Below are 24,373 nucleotides of genomic sequence, written 5' to 3' on the forward strand. Positions count from 1 at the left end.
ATCCACCTCCTCCTAGCGCAAACATTTTAAGCGAATTTAGAAAGTTTATTCGCATATCAAGCGTTTCCATTCAGGATTTCTTATGCGCAATTTCAGAATGCACATAAAAATAGTTGGATGGAAACCCAGCTATTGTTGTCACATGACCTCATCATGTTGCATGTTTAATTCAGTGAATGCCGTCCAGGAAATAAAAATGATTTGAATTGATTCCAAATGAGTAAAAATTAGGGCTGTCAATACATTTATTTTTTTTAATAAAATGTATTATGGTGGTATGCCGATCAATTAATCACAGATGATCCATATTTGCTGAAAAAGGCCCTCAAATAAAGATAATTCAATATACAGTATAATGATTAAATAATTATGAATTTAATATATAATATAATAATACAGATAATTCAAAGACAGTACATTTTTTTTTTTTTTTTTTTTTTTTTTTTGGCAGAAGAGTAAAGCATTGGTTAGACAATAGAGAAAGTGGCTTTAGAAGTCAATAAATTGTTTGTTTTATTTCCATATCATTGAACACAAGCCTGTCACTGGCCTGCAGTCCTCAGTAATCCATTTTATGACTGAGTTTGTCAATCTGAAGTAGACTTAAGAGATGTTCTCATAGGACGCGTTCATGCTTTCGGTCTGTACAGACGCGTCAGACGGACGCTTGTGGTGCGTTTCATGGTAGTTGCATCATGTTTCACTGGTTTTCAACATTTTTAGGATACTGTAATCAGCTGTCGGTTTGTTGCCTGTGCAGCTGCAGTTGCACTTACTGCCCCCTGCTGACTGAGACTTGCAAAAACATGAAGGCGGTACTTCAAGCTTGATGTGCTTCATTGGTTGGAAAAATCCTTATAATGGCATGATTAATAGCATTAACTTTAGCATTAGCACTGACATGTTATTTTATGAATAATTAATCGCACTGAATTAACACGTTAAATCGACAACCTTATTAAAAACGTCTTTTAGCTGTCCGATCCAAGGAGGTTTATAATACCTGGAGAAGCCATTATCATTCCCATTCATCTCAACGGCAGTTGATCAGGTACATTTTGGAAAATGTAGTTGGCCATTCCTGTGATTAGTGCATATGGAAAATTGACACACTGTACACAGTATGCATACTATGGTATAGTATGGTAGTTTGGCATCCGGGTGTGCACCTAAATTTGCTTGACGTCAAAGTTTGGTTAGTGTAGTTCCTGTAAACACTGTTTTTTTGTTTTTGTTTTTTGTTTTTTTTTAAACCCAGGTGCGCACCCGTGAACTACACCCAAGTCTGCTTGAGAAATGTTCTGGGGTACGGTTCATGGTAACAATACTACAGTTCGCTGTTGATATTTACCAGTCCATCCTACATCACTCCTTCTGGTTGTCTCCACAGACTGGTGAGATGGGTCTCACTCAGAATGTCGGTGAGGACGGCCTGAAGTTTGAGGTGTGGGTGAGACAGGCATCTAGAACCAGGGACTGCCTCACTCTCCAGACCTCTAGTGTCCAGGAAAGAGAAGCCTGGACTCATGACATCGCACAGCTGCTCTGGACTCATGCCATCCATAATACAGGTCAGAATCTTTCACCTCTCATTTTTACACCTCTAGTTTCAGCCTCAGGCGACACGCCCACAAACCACCCGCAGTTCGTTCATGGACCGTTCATGTACCTTCCAAAACAAGCGTGGCTGAAATCGACAATTCCTATTTGATTGACTGGCTTTATGCAACTTCTGGGAGTAAGGGCGCATAGGTGTTTTATTCAGTCAACAAGGAAGCAAAGTCAGTAGGTAAATCAGGAACAAAGAAGGTACATTGATGATAAATGAGTGCTTTTGATGAGGACATGTTCACTTGATTTGTCAAAGTTTGCTAGGTTTGTGGCATACATTATTTTAAAGATATTGACAGTTTTGTTTGGGGCAGTTAGTTGCTAAGACCAGAAACATACTTTACGCAAGTGCGCAAATGCAGACCTGAACACATCACCGATGTGCGGTGCAGTTGTACAAAGTAACATAAGTGCTTGTGTTTCGGTAACAAAACAAGGTACTCAAGGGGGTGATGGAGTTTGTGCCATAGAAATAGATGTGTGACTATTTAGGTAAGTTTCTATAAATATATTGACTTATATTCTCTTCAAACTGTTGCATTGCCATGACCCTAGTTGACTTGAAAGAGAAAACTCACTGTAGAAGCGGAAAGGTCACAATGAGCGATGAGCGCATTTACATGCACGTTCTTACATGGATTATGCTTAATCTGATGGGTCTCTACAGACCCACCTGAATGGCCATTTACATTAATTGCATGTTTAAAAGGTGAATCGTTAAGATAATTTGGAAGCTCTAAATCTCATGCTTTCATGGCTTTCATTAAAAAATAAAAATAAAACTGTCCGTCTTGCTAGGGGTACTTCTCTAAACAATTTTGAAACTTGTATTACAGCACTTGTTTTACTACTGCCTCCCTAAGATGATTCGCTTCTGTTGTTCTCCTCATTTGTAAGTCGTTTTGGATAAAAGCGTCTGCTAAATGAATAAATGTAAATAACTGAAAGCAGTTTCATGATTCAAATGTTATAGCTAATGTATTTCCATAATTTATGTAAAGAGTGAAAATCAAAACATTTCATACATCTCATATAATGAAATAATTCTGCAATCTCCAATTATGTCAGATCCTGTATACTTGTCATTTGATGGTTTCATTAAACAACCTCCATTTAATCTTTTAGTCCAAAAGTGTGCACATTTGGAGAAATGATGATGGATTTTTATATGTATACTTCATATTTCTATAGCCAGAAACGTAATTCATGTACATATTCTACCAAATTATGTGATCTGAAGCACCACAGCAGTCTAATACTCTTATATAGTGTGTGTTCTATTGAACCAGGAAGACAGAGGGAGCTGCGGGCAAGATATGATGCGAGTGTAGAAGAAGATCATTTATCACATCAAAGGTCACATGACAGGTGTTCCTCATCCCTTACCATAATAGGATTAAAAACTGTGTAAATCATAATAATAACGTTTATACTTATGAAGTATGTTGCGAATATATAGACCAGGGGTTGGCAACCTATGGCACGCATGCCAGCATTGACACATGGAGGGGTAATCACTAGCATGACAGCAACGGCGAGAGAGGAGTAGATAGAGTTGCGGTACTCAAGTTTGGACTTAAGTCCGAGTCACGAGTCCAATTCAGATCCGAGATTCGAGCCTTTCAGACATGGGATTTTTTTCAGAGTCCGGCTGAGTCCATGGCATTTGTGATGCAATGAAAAACAAACAAACAAAAATAGGGTGACCATACGTCCTCTTTTTCAGACCTGAAAAAAGTGTCCGGCCGGGATTTCAAAATTGCCTCTAAATGTCCGGGATTGGCTTTGTCTTCACATTGATGTGCTCTCTACAGTTAGTACTATCATACATTCTGTGGATTTGATACTGCGCATCAGTTTTCACACGTATATGTCCTTACGTGTGATTATTCTGGCTGACTTTTTAAACTCTCGCCCGCGCGCCCATGCTGTATGTGTGTGCGGGAAAGAGATCACCATTCGCCAGGCGTGCTCTGACGCTCTCATCCAGAAATTTCAATAATGTAAGTACACTTTAAAAAGTACGTTCCCTAACTCTGCAGATTACTAAATAGACACATGTGCTACCACCCCTGGAGTTCTCTAGTTCGCTAGTTCGAATCCCAGGGTGTGCTGAGTGACTCCAGCCAGGTCTCCTAAGCAACCAAATTGGCCCAGTTGCTAGGGAGGGTAGAGTCACATGGGGTAACCTCCTCGTGATCACTATAATGTGGTTCGTTCTTGGTAGGGCACGTGGTGAGTTGAATGGCGTAAAGCCTCCACACGCGCTATGTCTCCATGGCAACGTGCTCAACAAGCCATGTGATAAGATGCACGGGTTGGTGGTCTCAGACGCAGAGGCAACTGAGATACGTCCTCCGCCACCTGGACTGAGGCGAATCACTACGCGACCACGAGGACTTAAAAGCGCACTGGGAATTGGGCATTCCAAATTGAGAGAAAAAGGGGAAAAATCCCCCCAAAAAAACAAAATAGAACACATGTTTTATCAGACTCATGCTTACTATGCAAAGTCATTTCTAACTGAAAATGTTGACTATATCAAGACAAAATCAAATTTACTCTGTATCAGGAACATTTAAACTAATACAACGGATGATATAGACCATGATGGAAATTGTACAACTCAGTCCGTCACATATTTGTAGTGTAACCTCTGTGTTTTACCTGTAAAACTGGCACTTGTGTTTCAATGGCAACAAAGTACGAAAATACAAAAGAACACAAGTGAGGGGAGAAGTCTCTATTCACCTATTATCCATACTAAATATAATGTGAAAAGAAATGTCAGCTCAATATGAATTTGATCTTGACTTTAGGGAAGTAGGTTACACCTGGACACAGCAGGAGGACTGAAAAGTGTGACGTGTAGAACTGTTGTGTATAAATATGTTTTTAATGGTATCTGATCTTTTCTGTTTTTGTTTTATGTTGTTGTATTTCATTTTATGGACATTATTAAATGTTTTAATATTACCATTTATTAAATGTATTTAATTAATTACAATAAATGTATTTCACCCATAATTTTAGATAAAACTAAACTGAATTGAATGGACAAATTGAAAAAGTAGAAATAAAAACTAAATTAAAATTCAAAACATAATAACTTTTGTTGTAATGGCTTACGCAGCTTTCACTTTCTTTAGTCTATGTTTGAATGGAGGGGAGAAAAGCAACAAATAATTGAAATGTCAACAGAACGCAATAAGAAGTGTGTTGAAGGACAGTTTTGTCTTCATACACCTAAAGCATATGCTTTCATTCTGAAACCACTTTGAAGTTTGTTCAGCAATCATAAAATGTATATATAAAATGCAATAGAGGTTTATATTGACAAACAGTTTTTCTTAGTTTAAAATAATCTTAAAATATTGATGTTGAGTTTATGGTTACAATTTGAATTCAGAATCATGAACAGATTCATTCGGACTCGACTCGGACTTGTCCTGTTATGTACTCGGTGTTGGCTATAGTAGGCAATTTTATTTATATAAATTCCACAGCCGCTGACCAGGAAAATAAAAAAATGGCACTCCATGTCAGAAAGGTTTGCCGACCCCTGATATAGACAATTATGAAAATATATGCTTTGTCTATATTTCTAAGTGATCACTGACATTTTTATAGGTTTGGTGTGAGCTCCATCGTGTCTCTAGTTGCTTATAAGGCAAGTGTCATTTATTTTTCATAAAAATATTTTGGGAAAATAATTTTCAGATAGGTTCCTTTAAATTTGAGTTTTTAAAACTATTTTTCTGTATGACTTTAATAAAGAACATTTGGGCAACAAACGTACATGTGTCTTCTGTCAAAACAGACCACAATCATGACTGTTATACAAAGAAGTGATGAACTACAGCCATTACTATTGAGTATGTCCAATTAAGGCGTGAGGTCAGAAAATGGGGCAATGGGGGGCCTGGGTAGCTCAGTGGTAAAGACGTTGGCTACCACCAGTGGCGTATCCAGGACATTTTTACTGGGGTGGCCAAGATGGGGCACAGACCTAGTGTGGGGTGGCGATACCGGGAGAACCTTTATGAATGGCACATGATCAAAATGTGTAAATATCGCATTGCTTTGCTTCAACATCTACACATGTAGAATAAATGAATTCTTAAACTCATGTTAGCATTCGCTGAATTATTTGTATTCAATATCAGACTGTTGTTTTGACATTTGACAGTTTTCTATTCCTGTTCTATTTCAACCTATTACAGTTTCAGGGAATCTCTGGTTATTTTAACATAACATCCAGTTTTAAATCAGTAATTGTTTAGGAAAAGTCAGTTACACATTTTTAAGAGCTATTCTCATTGTAGAGAATTAATCTGCGTATAACATCAGGTATAGTGTATAATCATAAAAAGATACAAGTACAGGTGATAACTGATTGAGGCGCAATTCAATCAATCATTCGATCAATTATTCATTCATTTATTAGCTATAACTGCACTGTCCAGCAGAAATATTGTTAAATTGGGTGCAAATCAGTGTGTGAAATTGGCTACGAGGGCTTATAGGTGTCTGTCTGGAAACCCCAAAATTGCAGATTGAGCTCTGAATACAGTAAAAAACAAAACTCTATTTACAGTGTCTACTCAGGTTTATTTTCCACATGTTCTGATAGCTTCAATTACTTTGAATATTACCAAATAAAATAGCTAGTCAAATCATTTGCGGCATTTAAGTGCAATTTGCCCTGCCTCTGTATATTTAAAATGTCAAATAAGGTGTAAAAACTTTGAAGATTTTATTGGTCTGACTGACCAATAATACACATAAAGAGCTCATATATAACTCATGTAAAGATTTAAAGTAGTCACAGCACAAACCCTTCCATTTCACACACAGGTTAGCCATATATATAACTTTAGCTATTGAACATATACATCTGTAAAACGCTTTACACACCTCTGTCGTTAAATCAGAAAACATGGCATTTCATATTTCATGTCAATATAAAGATAACATGCTGAATGTGGTGTAGGGTCTTTACTCTTTAACCTAGCTACTGTAACAATGAAAAAATGTTTTCACATTCACATGGAAATTCGGGATAAATTAAACATTAGATTAGATGAACATACCTCTCAAATAACAGCTTTCTTTTTACCACAAATCGACGTCGTCAACTCATTGGAAGTTGGAGGTAGACGCTAGCTCGTGTCAGCTTCGTGTTTCTGACCGACCATTATACTCCAAACCTGGCGCCTGCTGCCCGCGACCTGCGGCACCTGCCTGGCCACCCGCGGCCTGCCCCTCCCACCACTGATCAAAGATCAGCTCACACAGCTTCAGTCCCACCACTACTATAATGGTCAGAAATATAAAACTGACCCTGGGTCAGTGTGGCTCTAAATCAACAAATGACCTGAGATGTCATCTTTGATTGACAGGTGTTTCTATTGGTTCTTCGTTCTTGTGTTGATGAACATGATGAACTACCAATCAGTTCTGGGGTGGCCACAGAGTGGCCAATGAGATTTCAGGGGTGGCCCAGGCCACCACAGGCCACCCCCTAAAATCGCCACTGGCTACCACCACTGGAGTTCGCTAGTTCGAATCCCAGGGCGTGCTGAGTGACTCCAGCCAGGTCTCCTAAGCAACCAAATTGGCCCGGTTGCTAGGGAGGGTAGAGTCACATGGGGTAACCTCCTCGTGGTCGCTATAATGTGGTTCGTTCTCAGTGGGGCACGTGGGGAGTTGAGCGTGGTTGCCGCGGTGGATGGCTATGTCTCCGTGGCAACGCGCTCAACAGGCCACGTGATGAGATGCACGGGTTGATGGTCTCAGACGCGGAGGCAACTGGGATTCATCCTCCGCCACCCGGACTGAGGTGAATCACTACGCCACCACGAGGACTTAAAAAGCACATTGGGAATTGGGCATTCCAAATTGGGAGAAAAAGGGGAAAAATCCCCCCCCAATAAAGAACAAGAAAATGGGGCAATGGGAACAGGTTAAAAAGCTGACAACACACACACACACGTTGGTGTGGCTATCATTATGAGGACTCTCCATAGACATAATGATTTTTATACTGTACGAACTATAGATTCTATCCCCTAACCCTAACCCTACCCCTAAACCTAACCCTCACAAAACACTTTCTGCATTTTTACATTTTTAATAAAACATCGTTTAGTATGTTTTAAGTGATTTGAATAATGGGGATATATAAACCATAAACCATATTTATAGTATAATACCCTTGTAATTACCTAAAAAAATTCTCATAAACCACCCAAACCCACCCACATACACACACATAACATATTTAGGTCACAATACGATATTATTGCGATTATTTTTGGTGTATTGCGATTAAAAACTATGATTGCGAAATTTCACTCAATGTTTTTTATTCGACTTCATCGGACTTCAGAGAACTGTTTACAAATCACCAAATGCATTGTTAAATTTATATTAAAGTGCCAGTTTACAAAACAAGGCGAGTTGTTTTCCTAATATCTATGTTCAATGCAAAGCCATAAGCAAACAAGACCATAATGGCTCCCTATTTCTGTGGTTAGGTCAAGATAGCTAGTATTTCTAAACATAAATTATAGTATTTATGAATACAGTACAATTGTAGCCTATACACTTTAAAAACTTGATTTATTATAACACAGTTTCAATAAACAATAGAATAATTGATTTCACCTAAAAGGTTAGCCTGTTTTATATGATACTGACACTTTTGTCAAAATACATCAGTTAATGTTACTACTATAAAATCGTAATACATTTAAGTAAGGGAGGGTTAGTATGTGTAAAGCATGATAACTGCACCCTAAAGGACTGTTGTTGAATTACTAGGTTGATTTGGCAGTGATATTTTTTTTCCCATCACCACAATATTAATGTGGAAAAATGTACATAATTAAAATAGATATTTGGCGTGTAAATATCGATACAATATCACGAGGAAAAATATCACGATACTTTAACACATCAATATTTTTCCCCAACCTAGTGAGCTTCCTTTAAAACTAACTGTGCCTGTGCTTTGGATGTGCCGTTCTTTATTTACAATTGCTTATAAATATAGGAGATTGTAGGAGATCATAACTTTCAAGGTTACCATCTTCACATAAAAATTTCACAAGTTATTCAAAAGTGCACTTTTGTATTTAATGCTCAACACAAACTTCACAAAGACAACTTGGCCATGGCAAATGCGTGGAGAGACATTTCAGTGTTTACAGATTCAGATCAGGTAGCTTGTTCGCTTAGGGTGCTATTGTTTGTCCAGGAAAAAAAAAGTTTGCCTTCTTCCATTGTATAAATCAGGCTTTGAGGCCGAATAATACTCTACGCTAGTACGTGAACGCAGATGTGAACCATATTGCCAACACGCGGTCCGGTTGAACATGCTTAACACGCTCTCTAGCGTTACCATGGCGGGAACAAACCTCCATACTCGAGGGTGCGATAGAGTTACCTTCAAACGTCTTTGCCATTAAAAAGGGTGTGTTATTATTCGGGTAAGATCCTATAAATATATTGACTTTAAATGGCTCAGCTCTAACTTGCTCAATATTCTCTTCAAACAGTTGCTCTGCCATAACAGTAACCATGCTTATACTACATTGTGGGGACCAAATGTCGCCACAAGAATAGTAAAACCCGAGAAAACCTACCTTGTTGGGACCAGCCAGCGGTCCCCACGAGGGAAATGGCTTATTAAACATACTAAACTATGTTTTTTTTTTTTGAAAATGTAAAAATGCAAAAAGGTTTCTATGAGGGTTAGGTTTAGGGGTAGGGTTAGGGGATAGAAATGATCGTTAGATCTGTATAAAATCCATAAAATGCATGGAAGTCTATGAAGAGTCCCCGTAATGATATAAAAACATTGTATGTGTAGTTGAGTTGAAAGAGAAAACTTACGGTGGAAGCGGACATGCAACGCGGAATTGCAATGTGTTATGAAATGCGGTCTGACACATTTCAGAACGCAGCTATGTGTGAAATAGTGAGTTCTGCATCTGCATTCATGTATTAGCATAGAATATTTTTCTGCCCTTATGCTGCCTACTGTTTGTAACACCGTTTGAAACATATTTTCATTGAGCGCGCCTGTAATTCATAAAATACTGTTTAGGATTCAAGCAACTGTGTGCAGATTTTATTTTATTCACAAATTTGTTTGCGACTGAGTTTACTGTTGACTTGATTCCATTAGAAATGCCACAAAGTTCTGCTTAACTATGTAAGTGCCCGTCCTCCCTAATTAACAAGCTCTTAAATACAAATGCTGCAGTTATTGACCCAGTTATTTATATATATATATATATAATATAAAACACTAAAAGGCAGTTTAATTAAGGATCATCTCTCTCTCTGTGTGTGTGTGTGTGTGTGTGTGTGTGTGTGAGTGTGTGCATGCTGTGGAATCTGCTCAAGCAAAACTTGTCTAGGGGCAGTTTTTGGGAAAGGCCCATTTGTAATTAATGACTAATTAATAATGGAAAATGAATAACTATGTTAGTTAATAAGATGTTGATTTGCATTGGCACTTTTGTCATTTCTTTATAAAAATGCAACTTTTAAATTACATTTCATTTGATTCAGTTCTGTTAATTAACCATAATGTTCAGTGTTCTCTATACACTAACTGACTGTGTATTGTGTGTGTAGAGTTGTGTCTGAAGGAGTCTCTGTGTATGGGGGTTTCCAGTAAGCTTCTACTGGATGTGACTGGTGCTCAAATCTCAGAACTAGACTCCAGTTTCAGCCTGAACGACAGAGGTATAGTACTAACACACACACACACTCACATTTGTTTTATATCATAATGGGGACTTCCCTTTGACTTCCCTTTAAACTCAGCATGAAACGGAAGTTGCAACGACTTCCTTATTGTGACATATTTCTGAATGAAAAGCAAGCAAGAAACAAATGTAGGGCGGGGACTTGAGTTCATCCATCAGTTGTTGATTGGATTGTGAAAAGTGGGCGTTGCATACTGGAATGAAGGAGGCAGATCTGAATGGAGAGGGTGTTTTCAAACCGGGAAGGGCGTTTTTCAACCACTTTACAAGATTTGCCTACTAAATTGAGATTCCCTACTTTCATTGAATAGTTGAAAAAACACCCATCCCGGGTTGAAAACGCCCACAGATTGGGAAACACCCATTATAGTTCTGCAAAGACCTACACGTCCTTGAATGTGAGTTTACAGTGGACACACAGACCCCTTCCACGGTGCTGCTCGTGCCAGAAGTTACCAGGGTAATTGAGCAGCGATCTCAACACACTAATTATATACTCTAACCAGGCCAGCTTTTGCTTATGACAAGGCTGTAGCCATTGAGCAACTTGCAGGTAAAAGATCATAATATTACAATGTTTTGAATCACAATACACTAAATGTAAAGGGGAAAAATATCACTTTCTCGTGCTGTACATCCCAAGATAAAAAATATTCAAGATAAAAAATATGAATAAACTCCAGCCACTTTCTCCACTCCGAAGCGATCACGCGTTAAATTCCTCGAACACAACCACATTTTCACTATTTTTACTTCTTCAAAATGTGAATTCAAGCCAACGGGCCCATAACCAAGGTAGTTTGGGGTAGGGAACAGGGTTTTGTAAGGGAAACAGCTGACGAAACAACTCTTCATTTCTGCATTAGCTGCTCTGAAGCCAGGTTTGTTTACATGAAGAACTCTTAAAGGGGCGGGGTCAAAACTTAACTACCACTTGCATACGTCAGCAAAGAAGAGTGAATCAGATCACCGGAAGAGCAAGTTATGAAATGTTGGTCACATTTTTTTTTTTTTAAATAGCAAAAAATGCATGGATTAATCATTCACAATAAGACCAGTAACATGCATTCATCAAATAAATAGGGTCCAATTTGATTTCATGATGACTTTAACACTATGTTTTCAACACGCTAGATGTAATTCTTACCTATTAACCGTTTTGTGTTTGTAGATTGTAATTAAGATATTATAAATAATGTCCCTTTATTAAGGGATTTTCATTTAGAGACCATTGGGGTCCCACTTCAGTTTTCAAAATGAGGACGCACCACTAATGCTGGACGATAAAAGCGATATTGATATTTATCGGGGGGAAAAAAATACAATAGCGATGATAAACTTTTGAGTTATTTTTGATATTTAGTTTATGTTCTACATCTAGATGATCAGATCAAGTGTGTGTCGCTAAAAATGCGAGCAGTTCGGCAAAGTTATACACACAACTAGCTAACTGAATCACAAAATCAGCCCGTAAGGAAGTATTAGCTGGCTAGCGGCTATGTCTCTCTGCTGTCATTTAAACCTGTAATGAGGATCGTTAGCAGCTAGTTATCTGGCTAAAATAATATGGTTGTGTACCGAACAAGACAGTACTGCTATCGACTGAACAACAACTCAAACCATCAATACAATAGCTGTTTGATTATGTACTTAAGTTGAAAGTTTTGTCATGATCCATAAAGCTGTCACGTCTGCTAACTTGTTGACACAGGCAATAAAGTATTTCTTCATCTTGTGATGTTTATTGGTGGGTGACAATCCATTTTATGGTGCATTACCGTCACCTACTGAGCTGGAGTGTGGAGCGTCACAAGATAGTCTTTCAGTGGAGTCAAACGTCCGCCGAAGACGATGAAATTGACTAAATTTAATCGAAAGGACATCACACATCTTGATTAAATGCTAAACTGAGTATACTTCTTGTACTTTAAATTAAAAGGTAGCTTACACTTTGGAGTTAGTAAGTTATGTTTAATTCATTCTTGAGGTCTAACAAACATGTGGAATGCGAAATATATATCGTAATAAATATCGATACCAAAAGATATGAAACATTTATAATAATAATGGCCATATCGCCCAGCTCTACACTCCACACAGGATCACATGATTATAAATGGTGAAATTACTTCCTTGAAGTGACCATCGCATGCACCAATTCACTAACGGTTTTGTTTAAGGGCCTTTCGTGAAGAGATTAATTTGCTATCTTTCTTTTCATTTGACAAGTGTTGATCTTGTCAACAAACTTACTGCCGAAAAGGCTTGTTGACAGAGGTCTTTTTATTTCATCAACGGTTACAAGGACGAGATGAAAAATCTGCATCATGACAATAATCAAAGATTTTAATTAGAACGTTCTTTTGCCGAAAATTGTATTTTCTTTTTAGATTTTTCTTTAAAAAAAAAAGAAAAATATATTAAAATAATATACTCAAGAGTATGTTGGGGATTTTCCCTGCTTGAACACAACCTGGTTAATTGCCTCACTCAATCATATACTGTAAATGTCAACTTACAGTATATCTGCACTTGGGCTGAAACGATTAGTCGACGTTATTGACGGCATCGACAATAAAAAATTGTCGACAAACATTTCCGTTGTCCTATAGTCATTTGATTACATTTAACATTACATGAGATCACATTAGACTTGCAAGAGCAGCACTGCAGTTCGCGCCTGACTGAAGAGAGGAAGAAGACACAGCTCACAGTCCAGATGAACTCTAAACTTTCCAAACAGCTTCAGGTGATGTAGATCGCGAAGTATGAGGGAATTATATGTCCCGATCTAAGGGGGAGAAATTGAAACTGCACCCGGCTGATGCACACTATGTCACGGGGAAGCTCATCCCTCGAGCACGCTTAATGCAACTAGATTATAACGTGATGACTCTGGACTTATTGAATCAGAATATATGTGTCACTGTGCATTTCTGATCGTGAAGAAAATTGGCAATATGCAGCTTTATTAATAAGAGAGAGTTTGTTTTTTTGTGAGTTAAAGATGGATTGAAGTGACAGAAAGGTGAGAGAGGGTAGTCTTCGCCCCATTATACACTGCAACAAAATACGTTTTTGATTTGTTTTTGTTTTGGCTTGTTTTCCAATATAAATATCTAAAACTCCTTTAAAACACATACATTTACTTTAGCAGCTATACTGCAGAAGAAACAATTATCTGAGAATGTTGAATATAGAATCAAGACTCAGGATGGCACCGAGTATGGCTGCTGCATTGCGAGCTCCGAAACAACATTGTAGTTTTTTGTTTGTTTTGTTTACAATTCTTTATGTTTTTTGTCTTGGATATTGTCTGCTTTGTTGTCTACGACAGACAAACACTTTTGAACATTGCCTCTTCAATTACACACCGTAAACCGGACTTCAGAGTCCTCAATGCAGACCCGCTGTTTACAAACACGCCAGTGGAGACCTTTGTCTAGGCAGCCTGGCCGCGGAAACGCAGAAGGAAAAGGAAACAAAGTCGGCGTTCTCATCAGAGTAAGACGTCGCGCAGATCGACCCCTGCTACCCAGTATTCTACTGGCAAATGTTCAGTCTCTGGACAACAAACTCTGCGAGCTGAGAGCGCGGATCTCTTTCCAACGAGAGGAGGGACTGCTGCATTATCTGCCTTACAGAAACTTGGATGTCTGCGGAGATTCCAGACTCAGCCATCGAACCCGCGGGGTTCTCCGTACACCGAGTGGACAGAGCGAAAGACCTCTCAGGTAAAAGCAGAGGTGGTGGTGTATGTTTTATGATCAACAAATCCTGGCGTGATCAGAGGAACGTACATTCTATCAAGTTCTGCTCTCCTGATCTGGAATTTCTCATGCCTCTTGTGTCGACCATTCTAGCTACCGAGGGAATTCACAGCGGTCGTTATCACTGCTGTGTACATCCCGCCACAAGCAGACACAGACCGGGCACTCAAGGAACTGTATGGGAGTATAAGTGAGCAGGAAACCATGCACCCTGAGGCCGCGTTCATTGTGACCAAGGACTTTAGCAAAGCCAATCTCAAATCAATCGCACCAAAATACAACCAACACATCAGTTTTAACACATGAGGGGACCGGGTTTTGGACCATTGCTACTCTCCCTTCCGGGATGGCTACAAATCCCTCCCCCACCCACCATTTGGCAAATCGGACCACTCTTCCATTCTGCTTCTGCCCATTTACAGGCAGAAACTGAAACAGGAAGCACCCACCCTCAGAACAATCCAATGCTGGTCGGACCAATCAGACTCTATGCTACAAGACTGTTTTGATCACGCGGACTGGGAAATGTTCCGGTCTGCCTCTGATGATGACATCGAGGTTTACGCTGATAGCATAACGTGTTTCGTCAGAAAGTGCGTAGAGGATGTTGTTCTGTCCAAAACAATACGGATCTACCTGAACCAGAAACCTTGGATTGATGTTCATGCGGCACTTAATGCGCGGACCTCTGCTTTTAATTCCAGGAACGTGGAGGAGCATAAACAAGCCAGTTATGCCCTCTGAAAAAAAATCAGAGCAGCAAATCAGAGCAGCAAAACACCAGTACAGGAACAAGATTGAAGGACAGTTTAACACCACCAACTCTAGAAGCATGTGGCAGGGAATTAATATCATCACGGACTTTAAAGGGAATAAAAACTCCGCCGAGAACACCGCTGCCTCTCTCCCGGATGAGCTAAATACTTTTTATGCATGGTTCGAGGGAAATAGCACAGCCCTCACAGAGAGAGCTCTCGTGGCCGAAGCTACAGAGGTTAGTTCACTCTCCGTCTCTGTAGCGGATGTAACTCCGTGGGTGAATATCCATAAAGCCGCCAGTCCAGACGGCATTCCGGGCGGCGTCATCATAGCATGCGCAAACCAACTGGCTGGTGTTTTTACGGACATTCAACTTTTCCCTCTCCTTGTCTGTAGTCCCCACATGCTTTAAAACATCCACCATTGTGTATGTACCAGAGCAATCCAAAATGACTTGCTTAAATGACTGGCATCCTGTTGCTCTGACCCCCATCATCAGCAAATGCTTTGAGAGACTAATCAGAGATTACATCTGCTCTGTGCTGCCTCCATCACTGGACTCATTGCAGTTTGCTTACCGCAACAACTGCTCCACTGATGATGCCATTGCATCTACACTACACACTGCTCTCTCCCACCTGGAAAAAAGATGTGAAAATGCTGTTTGTAGACTACAGCTCAGCATTCAACACCATAGTGCCCTCCAAGCTTGATGAGAAACTCCGGGCTCTGGGCTTAAACAGCTCGCTGTGCACCTGGATCCTGGACTTCCTGTCAAGCAGATGCCAGGTGGTTAGAATTGGCAGTAAAATCTCCTCATCACTGACCCACAACACTGGAGCCCCACAGGGCTGTGTTCTCAGCCCACTCCTGTACACACATGACTGTGTGGCAACACACAGCTCCAATGCCATCATGAAGTTTGCTGATGATACGACGGTGGTAGGTCTGATCACTGACAATGATGAAACAGCCTACAGAGAGGAGGTGCACACTCTGACATGCTGGTGTCAGGAGCACAACCTCTCCCTCAATGTCAGTAAGACAAAGGAGCTTGTGGTGGACTTCAGGAGAAGAGAAAGAGAACACAGCCCCATCACCATCAATGGAGCACCAGTGGAGACAGTCAGCAGCTTCAAGTTCCTGGGTGTCCACATCACTGAGGAACTCACATGGTCCGTCCACACTGAGGCCGTTGTGAAGAAGGCTCATCAGCGCCTCTTCTTCCTGAGATGGCTGAGGAAGTTTGGAATGAACCGCCACATCCTCACATGGTTCTACACCAGCACTGTAGAGAGCATCCTGACTGGCTGCATCTCCGCCTGGTACGGCAACAGCACTGCCCACAACCACAAAGCCCTGCAAAGGGTGGTGCGAACTGCCAGACACATCATCGGAGGTGAGCTTCCCTCCCTCCAGAATATATATACCAGGCGGTATGTGAAAAAAGCTCGGAGGATCATCAGAGACTCCAGCCACACGAGCCATGGGCTGCTCTCACTGCTACCATCAGGCAGGTGGTATCACAGCATCAGGACCCGCACCAGCAGACTTCATGACAGCTTCTTCCCCCAAGCAATCAGACTTTTGAACTCTTGATCTCTCACAATCAATATATATCAGCACTGCACTTCATTAATCTTATTATCTCACACTGGACTGTCATAATTATATCTCTCTTAACAACACACTGGCAACTGACTATCAACCGACAGCCTGAATGTCAATACAGTACAATACAACCTACTGTACATCTTATATATACTATTTTTTATTGTATAATGTGTATTCTATATTGTGTGTATATGTATTATATATTGTGTGTATTGTATACTGTACAATATTCTATATTGTGTGTATTGTATACTGTACATTGTGTATTATTATTTGTATATTGTGTTGTGTGTAATTATGTGTATATTAGATATGTAAATTGTGTTGTGTAAATCTGATGTTTATTGTAAAATTGATTTGATTTGATTTGATATAATATTAAAAATACAAATATTTTAAAATATCAAAAAATCCTTTAAAAAAAACATGAGAAGCAACATATAAGATATTTAGACTTGCTTTTAGAGAATAGATCTTGAATATAAGTATATTTTGTCTTTATTGCACTCGCAGAAGTATAACCAAGTGAAAAAATACACCTTATATACAAAATACACTTATATTCAAGATACATTCTCTTAAAGCAAGTCTAAATATTTTATATGTTGCTTCTCAAGTAAATGTATCGTTTTAAGGATTTTTAGACAATTTTAAATGGAAAACAAAAACACTTGATAATAATATAATTTTTTGCAGTGAATTTCTTTACTAAATTAAACTTAATAAAAAGTTGTTGTTTTTTTCTTTAATTTAGTGAATGCCATTTAGAGGTATTTTTAAAAGATGATTTTGTCCTTTTTTTTAACGTTTAATACAACCTTTTAAGTCGGGTCACAAGCTGAATAATCGGTTAAGAGCTAATGATTAATCATTGCAATAATCACTGAATAATCGAATAATCGTTCTAATACTCGTTAGAATAATCGAATATCAAAATAATCGTTAGTTGCAGCCCTAATCTGCACACACAGTGAAGCCAATGAACAGGTGGACTTGAACTAAGTTATGCACTAGTTAAGACCATAACTTATACTGTAAATACGCCATTTCTTTGCAAAGGGTCGCTAGTATTCAGCACACTGTATGCATTAAATGCTGTTTAGTAGTTTAGGTTTTCTCCTGTTGTTTATGTTTCCGCTGTGCCCTCAATGGTGCAAAAATGCAATTTGGAATTTGCTCACTATAGTCCATAAAACTGTCCAGGGCATCAAACTACATTAACAATAGGGCTGGGAGATATGGCAAAAAAATTTAATCTCAATTTTTATCAAATTTATGGATGATTCAATTATATCAACTTTTAAATGTACTCCAACATAATTCAAATTGTATGTTCTTTTTCCCAAAGAAACCAAAAATCACAGGACTTAATGACTACAGACCTGTCGCCCTGAAGTCTGTGGTCATGAAGTCATTTGAGAGACTGGTGTTGGCCCACCTGAAGGACATCACTGGACCCTTTCTGGATCCCCTTTAATTTGCTTATCGAGCAAACAGGTCTGTGGATGATGCAGTCAACATGGGATTGCATCATATCCTGCAACATCTGGACAGACCAGGGGCATATGCAAGGATCCTTTTTGTGGACTTCAGTTCGGCTTTCAACACCATCATCCCAGCTATTCTCCGGACTGAATTACTCCAACTCTCTGTTCTCACGTCTATCTGTCAGTGGATTACCAGCTTTCTGACAGACAGGCAGCAGCTTGTGAGACAGGGGAAATTCACTTCCAGCACCTGTACAATCAGCACTGGTGTCCCCCAGGGATGTGTGCTCTCCCCACTACTCTTCTCCCTTTACACCAATGACTGCATCACCAAGGACCCCTCTGTCAAGCTCCTGAAGTTTGCAGACGACACCACTGTCATCGGCCTCATCCGAGATGATGATGAGTCTGCATACAGAAGGGAGGTTAAACAGCTGGCTGTCTGGTGCAGTCAAAACTACATTGAGATGAACACACTCAAAACGGTGGAGATGATTGTGGACTTTAGGAGAAACACCCCAACACTGTCCCCCCTCACCATTTTAAACAGCACTGTGGCAGCAGTGGAGTCATTCAGGTTCCTGGGCACTACCATCTCACAGGACCTGAAGTGGGAGACCCACATTGACTCCATTGTGAAAAAGGCCCAGCAGAGGTTGTACTTCCTTCGCCAGCTGAGGAAGTTCAACCTGCCACAGGCGCTGCTGATACAGTTCTACTCAGCAGTCACTGAGTCTGTCCTCTGCACTTCTACAACTGTCTGGTTTGGTTCAGCTACAAAATCAGATATCAGAAGACTACAAAGGACAGTTCGGACTGCTGAGAGGATTATTGGTTGCCCCCTGCCCTCCCTTCAAGAACTATACACTTCCAGAGTGAGGAAAAAGGCTGGAAAAATCACTCTGGACCCCACTCACCCTGCCCACTACCTTTTTGAACTGTTGCCTTCTGGCTGAAGCTTCAGAGCTCTGAGCATCAGAACCGTCAGGCACAGAAACAGTTTTTTCCCCCAGGCTATCCATCTCATGAACAGTTAAAACTGCCACTTTGAGCAATAATTAATGTGTAATACACAGTTTAGTCTTTTTTTATATTTATCCAACACATCCAACCTCTTCTGCCATTACATTCCTCTGTGAAAAAAAAAACAAAAAAAAAAAAACATTTGCACTGTACATAACAGATAACAGATTTGTATTAGATTGCACTACATGTGTTTGTGTGTGTGTATGTATGTATGTGTGTGTATGTGTATGTACGTATGTGTATTACTATCTTTTATTTTTTATTATTATCTATGTTTTGCTGCTGTTTTTGTATTGTTTTTGTATTGTTGAACACTGGAAGCTCCTGTCACCAAGACAAATTCCTTGTATGTGTAAGCATACTTGGCAATAAAGCTCATTCTGATGTTCTTTATTAGAATGCAAGGCAACCTGGTTGGAGAAATCCAAGTTCTTTTCATTATAGGAAACAAAGGAAGCAAGAAAAATGTACAAATGCACCACAGGGGGAAGTTGTCAACAGAGTGTAAATGTAAAATAAATGAAAAATCTAATAAACCCAGATGTTCAGAAATAATAGAAGAAGAAAACTGCTAAATTAGCCAGTTTAGGTATTCATTTAATCTAAACCAAGTCTATCTAGAAAGTTCTCATTGTATATTAGACAATTTGTGTGTATATTCATAAACCCCTGCAGATAGAGACGCGCCCTCTAGTGGTTCATGCTGAGCAGCGCAGCAGTATGAAATAATTTATCATTTCAATTCAACTAGCAAAGTTTGACAAAATGATCGCTTGCCAGATGTCGGCTATAGATGCAGTACACTTGAAATACGTAACAGAACAAAGCATTAATTAGCGATCTCTCTCAATCATCATGGCAAAAGGAGCGGCTTTGAAATGAAGTGTCCATAACTGTCACGTAACTAACGCTTTTTTATGGGTAAAAAGAAAAGAAAGGAGAGCGTTCATCAACATGCGCACGCTGAGGCCAGTTATGGTCTTATGCCGATGTATAAATGCATGAAGGACGAAGCTGAGCTACAATCACACAGTGTACAATCGTACTTTTATATCAGTCTCCGTGTTGTTAACCTGTCACGTTCATTTGGAGCGCGCCACACATGTGAATCTGATCAGATCGGGAGCGGCATTAAGACGAACGCTGTGAATTATTTTTCTCTTCTTTATTCATCCTTTGGTGGATTTACAGCGTATCTAACTATAGCGTTTGCAATATTTTTTTTTTTTTTTTTTTTGTGCAAAAATCATGATTTCTCGATTAAAATGAATAATAATAATTGTGTCAACGCAAATTCGAAAGAATCGCAAAAACCGCCCCGCCCTAATTAACAATTGCACTTGCAACAGGTTTTTGGTATGCTTTTGTTATCCTCCACCTGCTTCAATGTCACATGCATAATAACACACATTTGTGCTCATGTTTCTTTCACTGCATGGTTGTAATAGCCCTGTCGTCCACCAGATGTCACTTCATCCTTCATCTCATGAGTGTACAAGTATCTGTGAAGATGTTTTTATATTGTTACTTTTTCTCTCAGTTCAAAGCAGCTGTTCAGACTCATCTTCTGTGGGCAGCCTGAAAGAGGGCGACTCGCCCGCCTCTGCAAGGGATTTAAAGAGAAACACCGATCAAACAGGACATACTCTGGTGAGTCACATATACCCACACACACAGTGCAGAGGGAGTAGATATAAGTGTGATATGTGTTTGTGTTTTTCTAGAACACTTCACCATCGACCTCTGTGTGAACATCTCCCAAAAAAAAAAAAAAAAAAAGTAAGTCTTAAAATGAACATTTTATGCTTTTTAAAGGTGCACTTAGTTATGTTTTCGACTTAAAGGGGTCATAATGTGAGGAATCAACAGTTCATGGTGCTATGAATCTAAGTTGCAAAAACTTGTTCTGCAACTTTGTGATGTCATGCAGGTGAATGCATCTTTCTAATCTGAATATTACATGTGAAGAGGGCATTTTCATAGTCTTTATCAAAGTCGTAGTCTTAAAGGCACAGCAATAGAAATGGCAAGTTTAATTCTAAGTGTCAGAGATAGTGTGGAAAATTGTCATGAAAAACCAAAGTACGACTTTACCAACATTATAATTGGACCATTATAGGTGGAAAAATGTATGAAATGACCCCCTTTGAAAATATTACACGACCAGCCAAATACTACTTGATTTATTATGCTAGCCCTTCTGTCACTTTCAGTTGCGAATAAATGAATAATTGCTGACAAATTCATTTGAGAATTGTGTATTTCTTTTGTCTAATGACAAAACTGAACACTTGCGTAATAATGCATCCTTACCAACAAGCGTCAGTATAAAGTGCACAGGTTTCCGACGGTCTTGGAAAACCTGGAAATATCAAGGAATTTTAACTGATTTCCAGGCCTGGAGACGTTATGAAAATTAACAGTATGTAGTGAATTTGAGTTTTTTCTAGTTTTATTCTGCTCTAAAAATATCTCCTCAGGTATATTGGTCTTGTGTAGGGTAGTGGGGTCCTCCAAAAAAAAAAAAAAAAATGTTGCGCTTGATTCAACGGAATTATCAAAACACAGGTGTTTTTGTTTAACAATGACTTTTTGCTATGTTTATGCCTCTCATCTTCACTAGAACGCTGTTTTCTTCCAACGAAAGTGGACGCACTATACACTATTAAACAATACACTGTGCACTCAGCCATTGTAGTGTGTGAATTTTAAAAGTGTTGTGTTGTCCCAAATGGAACACTTAATGATTTTTTACTCCACGGAAGCATTCGCTGTTTTTCAGCTGACGGAAGAGGCGTTTCAAATGCACACGATGTGTTGTGCTAGTTTTAGTGCATTAGGGAACCTCAGTTCAACACTTGTCTCGCAAACAACAATCATATTCATCATGGGTGGTTGAATATGAGATGGCTGTTGGACTTCAGGGTGCCCACTTGTCTGTGTGCCGCCCCCGGCAAGATGCAACCCCAGGTGGCTGCCTATGACGCCTCTGCCTAAATCCGCCCCTGAAAAGCCAACACACTCTCACGGAGAAATGGTACAGATTCGTACAAGTTGACTAAATGGTATGAAATCGTACGAGTTGGGGTGTACATTTTTGTATAACTTTTACAACAGCCAATCATGTGACTTCCCTTGTCTCTTTCTAAAATGCGACAATTACTTTCTTCCGTCGTACACAACATACTCTTTACACTTCAAATCATCATTAAAGACTCTATAGTTAGGTTTAGAGATGGGCTTAAGGTTAGGGCATAAAATGAACAAGCATATACACAACGTCTGACACGCGGAACTTTCGCTCACTTCCACATTATGCATTTGCACGTCTAGAATTTGTACGATTTCGTACAATTTAGCCAACTCCTACAAATTTGTACAACTTCTCATGAGATCGGGTTGGAAAAGTCATGGAATTTCTTTAGTCAAAAAGGGTGGGAACCCTGAGTCCATGACCACTGTCAAATCAGCCAGCAAAACAAACAAAAAATTACTTAGTGCACCTTTAAATGCTTTCCTATCAATATACTGTGAATATTTGCTATTTCATATTTTTAATAAAATGTTTCCCACTCCTCAGACAGAATGGGTGTGGTTTCATTCATCTACAACACAAACACTGTTGCTTCCACTTATTTACAACTGGGACAACTGGACATAAACTCGACCATGCGGGAATACAGAGTTGCAGACTGAAGCCTGGAGCTCGCCTTTTCATTTGTTTGCGCTTATTCATTTTCAGGTACTGAATCAAAGCACAGTGGATTCTAGCAACAAAAAAAACAACAACAACAACAACTATTATGCAGTTGATATTAAAGTCAGCATGAAAACAAAATGGACCCTTGGTCTTATTGTGCATGATTTATGAGTGCATGTTATTCCCTCTTTTCACCATTCAATCAATTTGTGATAGATAAAAAGTGCCCTAAATTTTCTTCCCATTGAATATCTTGTACACATTATGGAAGTAAAATGGGTTGTGAATGCCGTTTCATGTTGAATTTAAGGTGAATATCTGTGAGTGTGAAGAATGAAATAAAGAACACAAGCTTTGCTCATGTTGTTCACCAAATATGCTCTTACATAAAGCAGTTACATGGACCTTCATGTATTTTAAATGTTTTATTTCTGCTGTTGCTGCAGGTATGGGCCAAATCCAAACCAAAAACAATGTCATGTGTTCTGCAAGGTTTTGCCAAATGCAAATTCTTGAAATATTACAAGTAGCAGTATTTCTGTAAGCGAAGATGCTTTTAAGATAGTTTCCTCTAATTTCAGCTTATGTTAAGTGGCACTTTGTGATATTCTTTCGGGCTAAACCATGTAACATTTGTATATGAAACTTGGCCTGTTGTATGTTTTTGGCTGAGGGCACATCTGGTATTTCAGCTGAGGCCCATCTCCGTCTCGCAGTATTGGAAAAGAGGGAACGTTTTCTTCTTTCTCCAAAACACTTTTTTATTACTGCTGTCAATCGGAGAGACAAATCCCGACCTGCTTTTCAAAAGAGAGCCATTATAGATGGTGTGTTTTATGAGTTATGTAATTAGTTAACTCCGCCTTCATCTTACACAGTATCAGATGCTGGAACGCTAATCTACTCAAAGGTTTGAGTTCAACCAAGAAAAAACTGACTTCAGCTTTGACTCAAGCAACTGTAATCCACTTCTGAATTTATGAGGTCTGACTGTATGTTTGTTTTTTGGCTTTTTTACTCAAAACAAAAGCCAAAAAATTGTTGCTCGCCTTGAGCTAATGAGTTTTCGTTCTTGCCTCAAGTTGTTAAATTAACTTGATGTCCTGATACTTCCCTAGGAAAGACAAATCACACTTACAATCTCTTGAATATCTCCTAGACATCTTAAATTTGAGATTAAATGGAGACAGCTGTTAGCTGAATGTTTCTCAGACCCCAGTAATCTCACATGTGTCTCCTCTAGAGTTTCAGAAGAGATCTGAACAATGTCTCAAACGATGCTCAGATTTGCCAACATACCAAAGTCTGCAACTACAAGTCAAGAGATCTCAATATAAACTCAAAAACTCAAATCAAATTCTTCAAAGACCAAATGATCTGAGCTATACTCTTACTGTATGTCAACAGTTGTCTCATTTTTTTCCAAATGTATTTTTCACAAGGCGTTTTAGGAGAAACGAAATGCTCTAGCAACATCTGCGCAATAAACTTTTTCCCTGCACTGCAAAAAAGAAAATCAATTAATTATTATTTAATACTAAGTAAATCATAAAATACATGCTTTGTATTTTTGTCTTGTTTTCCATTAAAAATATTGAAACATTCTCGAAGCAAGCTAAATGT

The 24,373-nt window shown here is 39.1% G+C and overlaps 1 protein-coding gene across 3 annotated transcripts in view; it reads left to right on the top strand.

The window, feature by feature from the left end:
- The window catches only part of LOC127441495 (rho guanine nucleotide exchange factor 40-like), a 79,876-nt gene extending 56,769 nt beyond the window's left edge, over positions 1–23,107 (top strand). Inside the window, exons 23-28 of one of the 3 annotated variants that reach the window (XM_051699005.1) lie at positions 1,259–1,306; positions 1,391–1,571; positions 10,261–10,371; positions 20,591–20,700; positions 20,775–20,829; positions 22,631–23,107. In XM_051699005.1, the coding sequence (XP_051554965.1) occupies positions 1,259–1,306; positions 1,391–1,571; positions 10,261–10,371; positions 20,591–20,700; positions 20,775–20,801 (477 nt within the window). In that variant the 3' untranslated portion in view covers positions 20,802–20,829; positions 22,631–23,107. Of the gene's footprint in view, positions 1–1,258; positions 1,307–1,390; positions 1,572–10,260; positions 10,372–17,885; positions 18,030–20,590; positions 20,701–20,774; positions 20,830–22,630 lie in introns of those variants that run through there. The other 2 variants (XM_051699012.1, XM_051699020.1) reach the window with 2 other exon arrangements.
- The last annotated feature ends 1,266 nt before the right edge of the window (positions 23,108–24,373 follow it).

The sequence above is a fragment of the Myxocyprinus asiaticus genome, chromosome 1 (genome assembly GCF_019703515.2).
Source record: "Myxocyprinus asiaticus isolate MX2 ecotype Aquarium Trade chromosome 1, UBuf_Myxa_2, whole genome shotgun sequence".
In the NCBI taxonomy this organism is placed as follows: Eukaryota; Metazoa; Chordata; class Actinopteri; order Cypriniformes; family Catostomidae; genus Myxocyprinus; species Myxocyprinus asiaticus.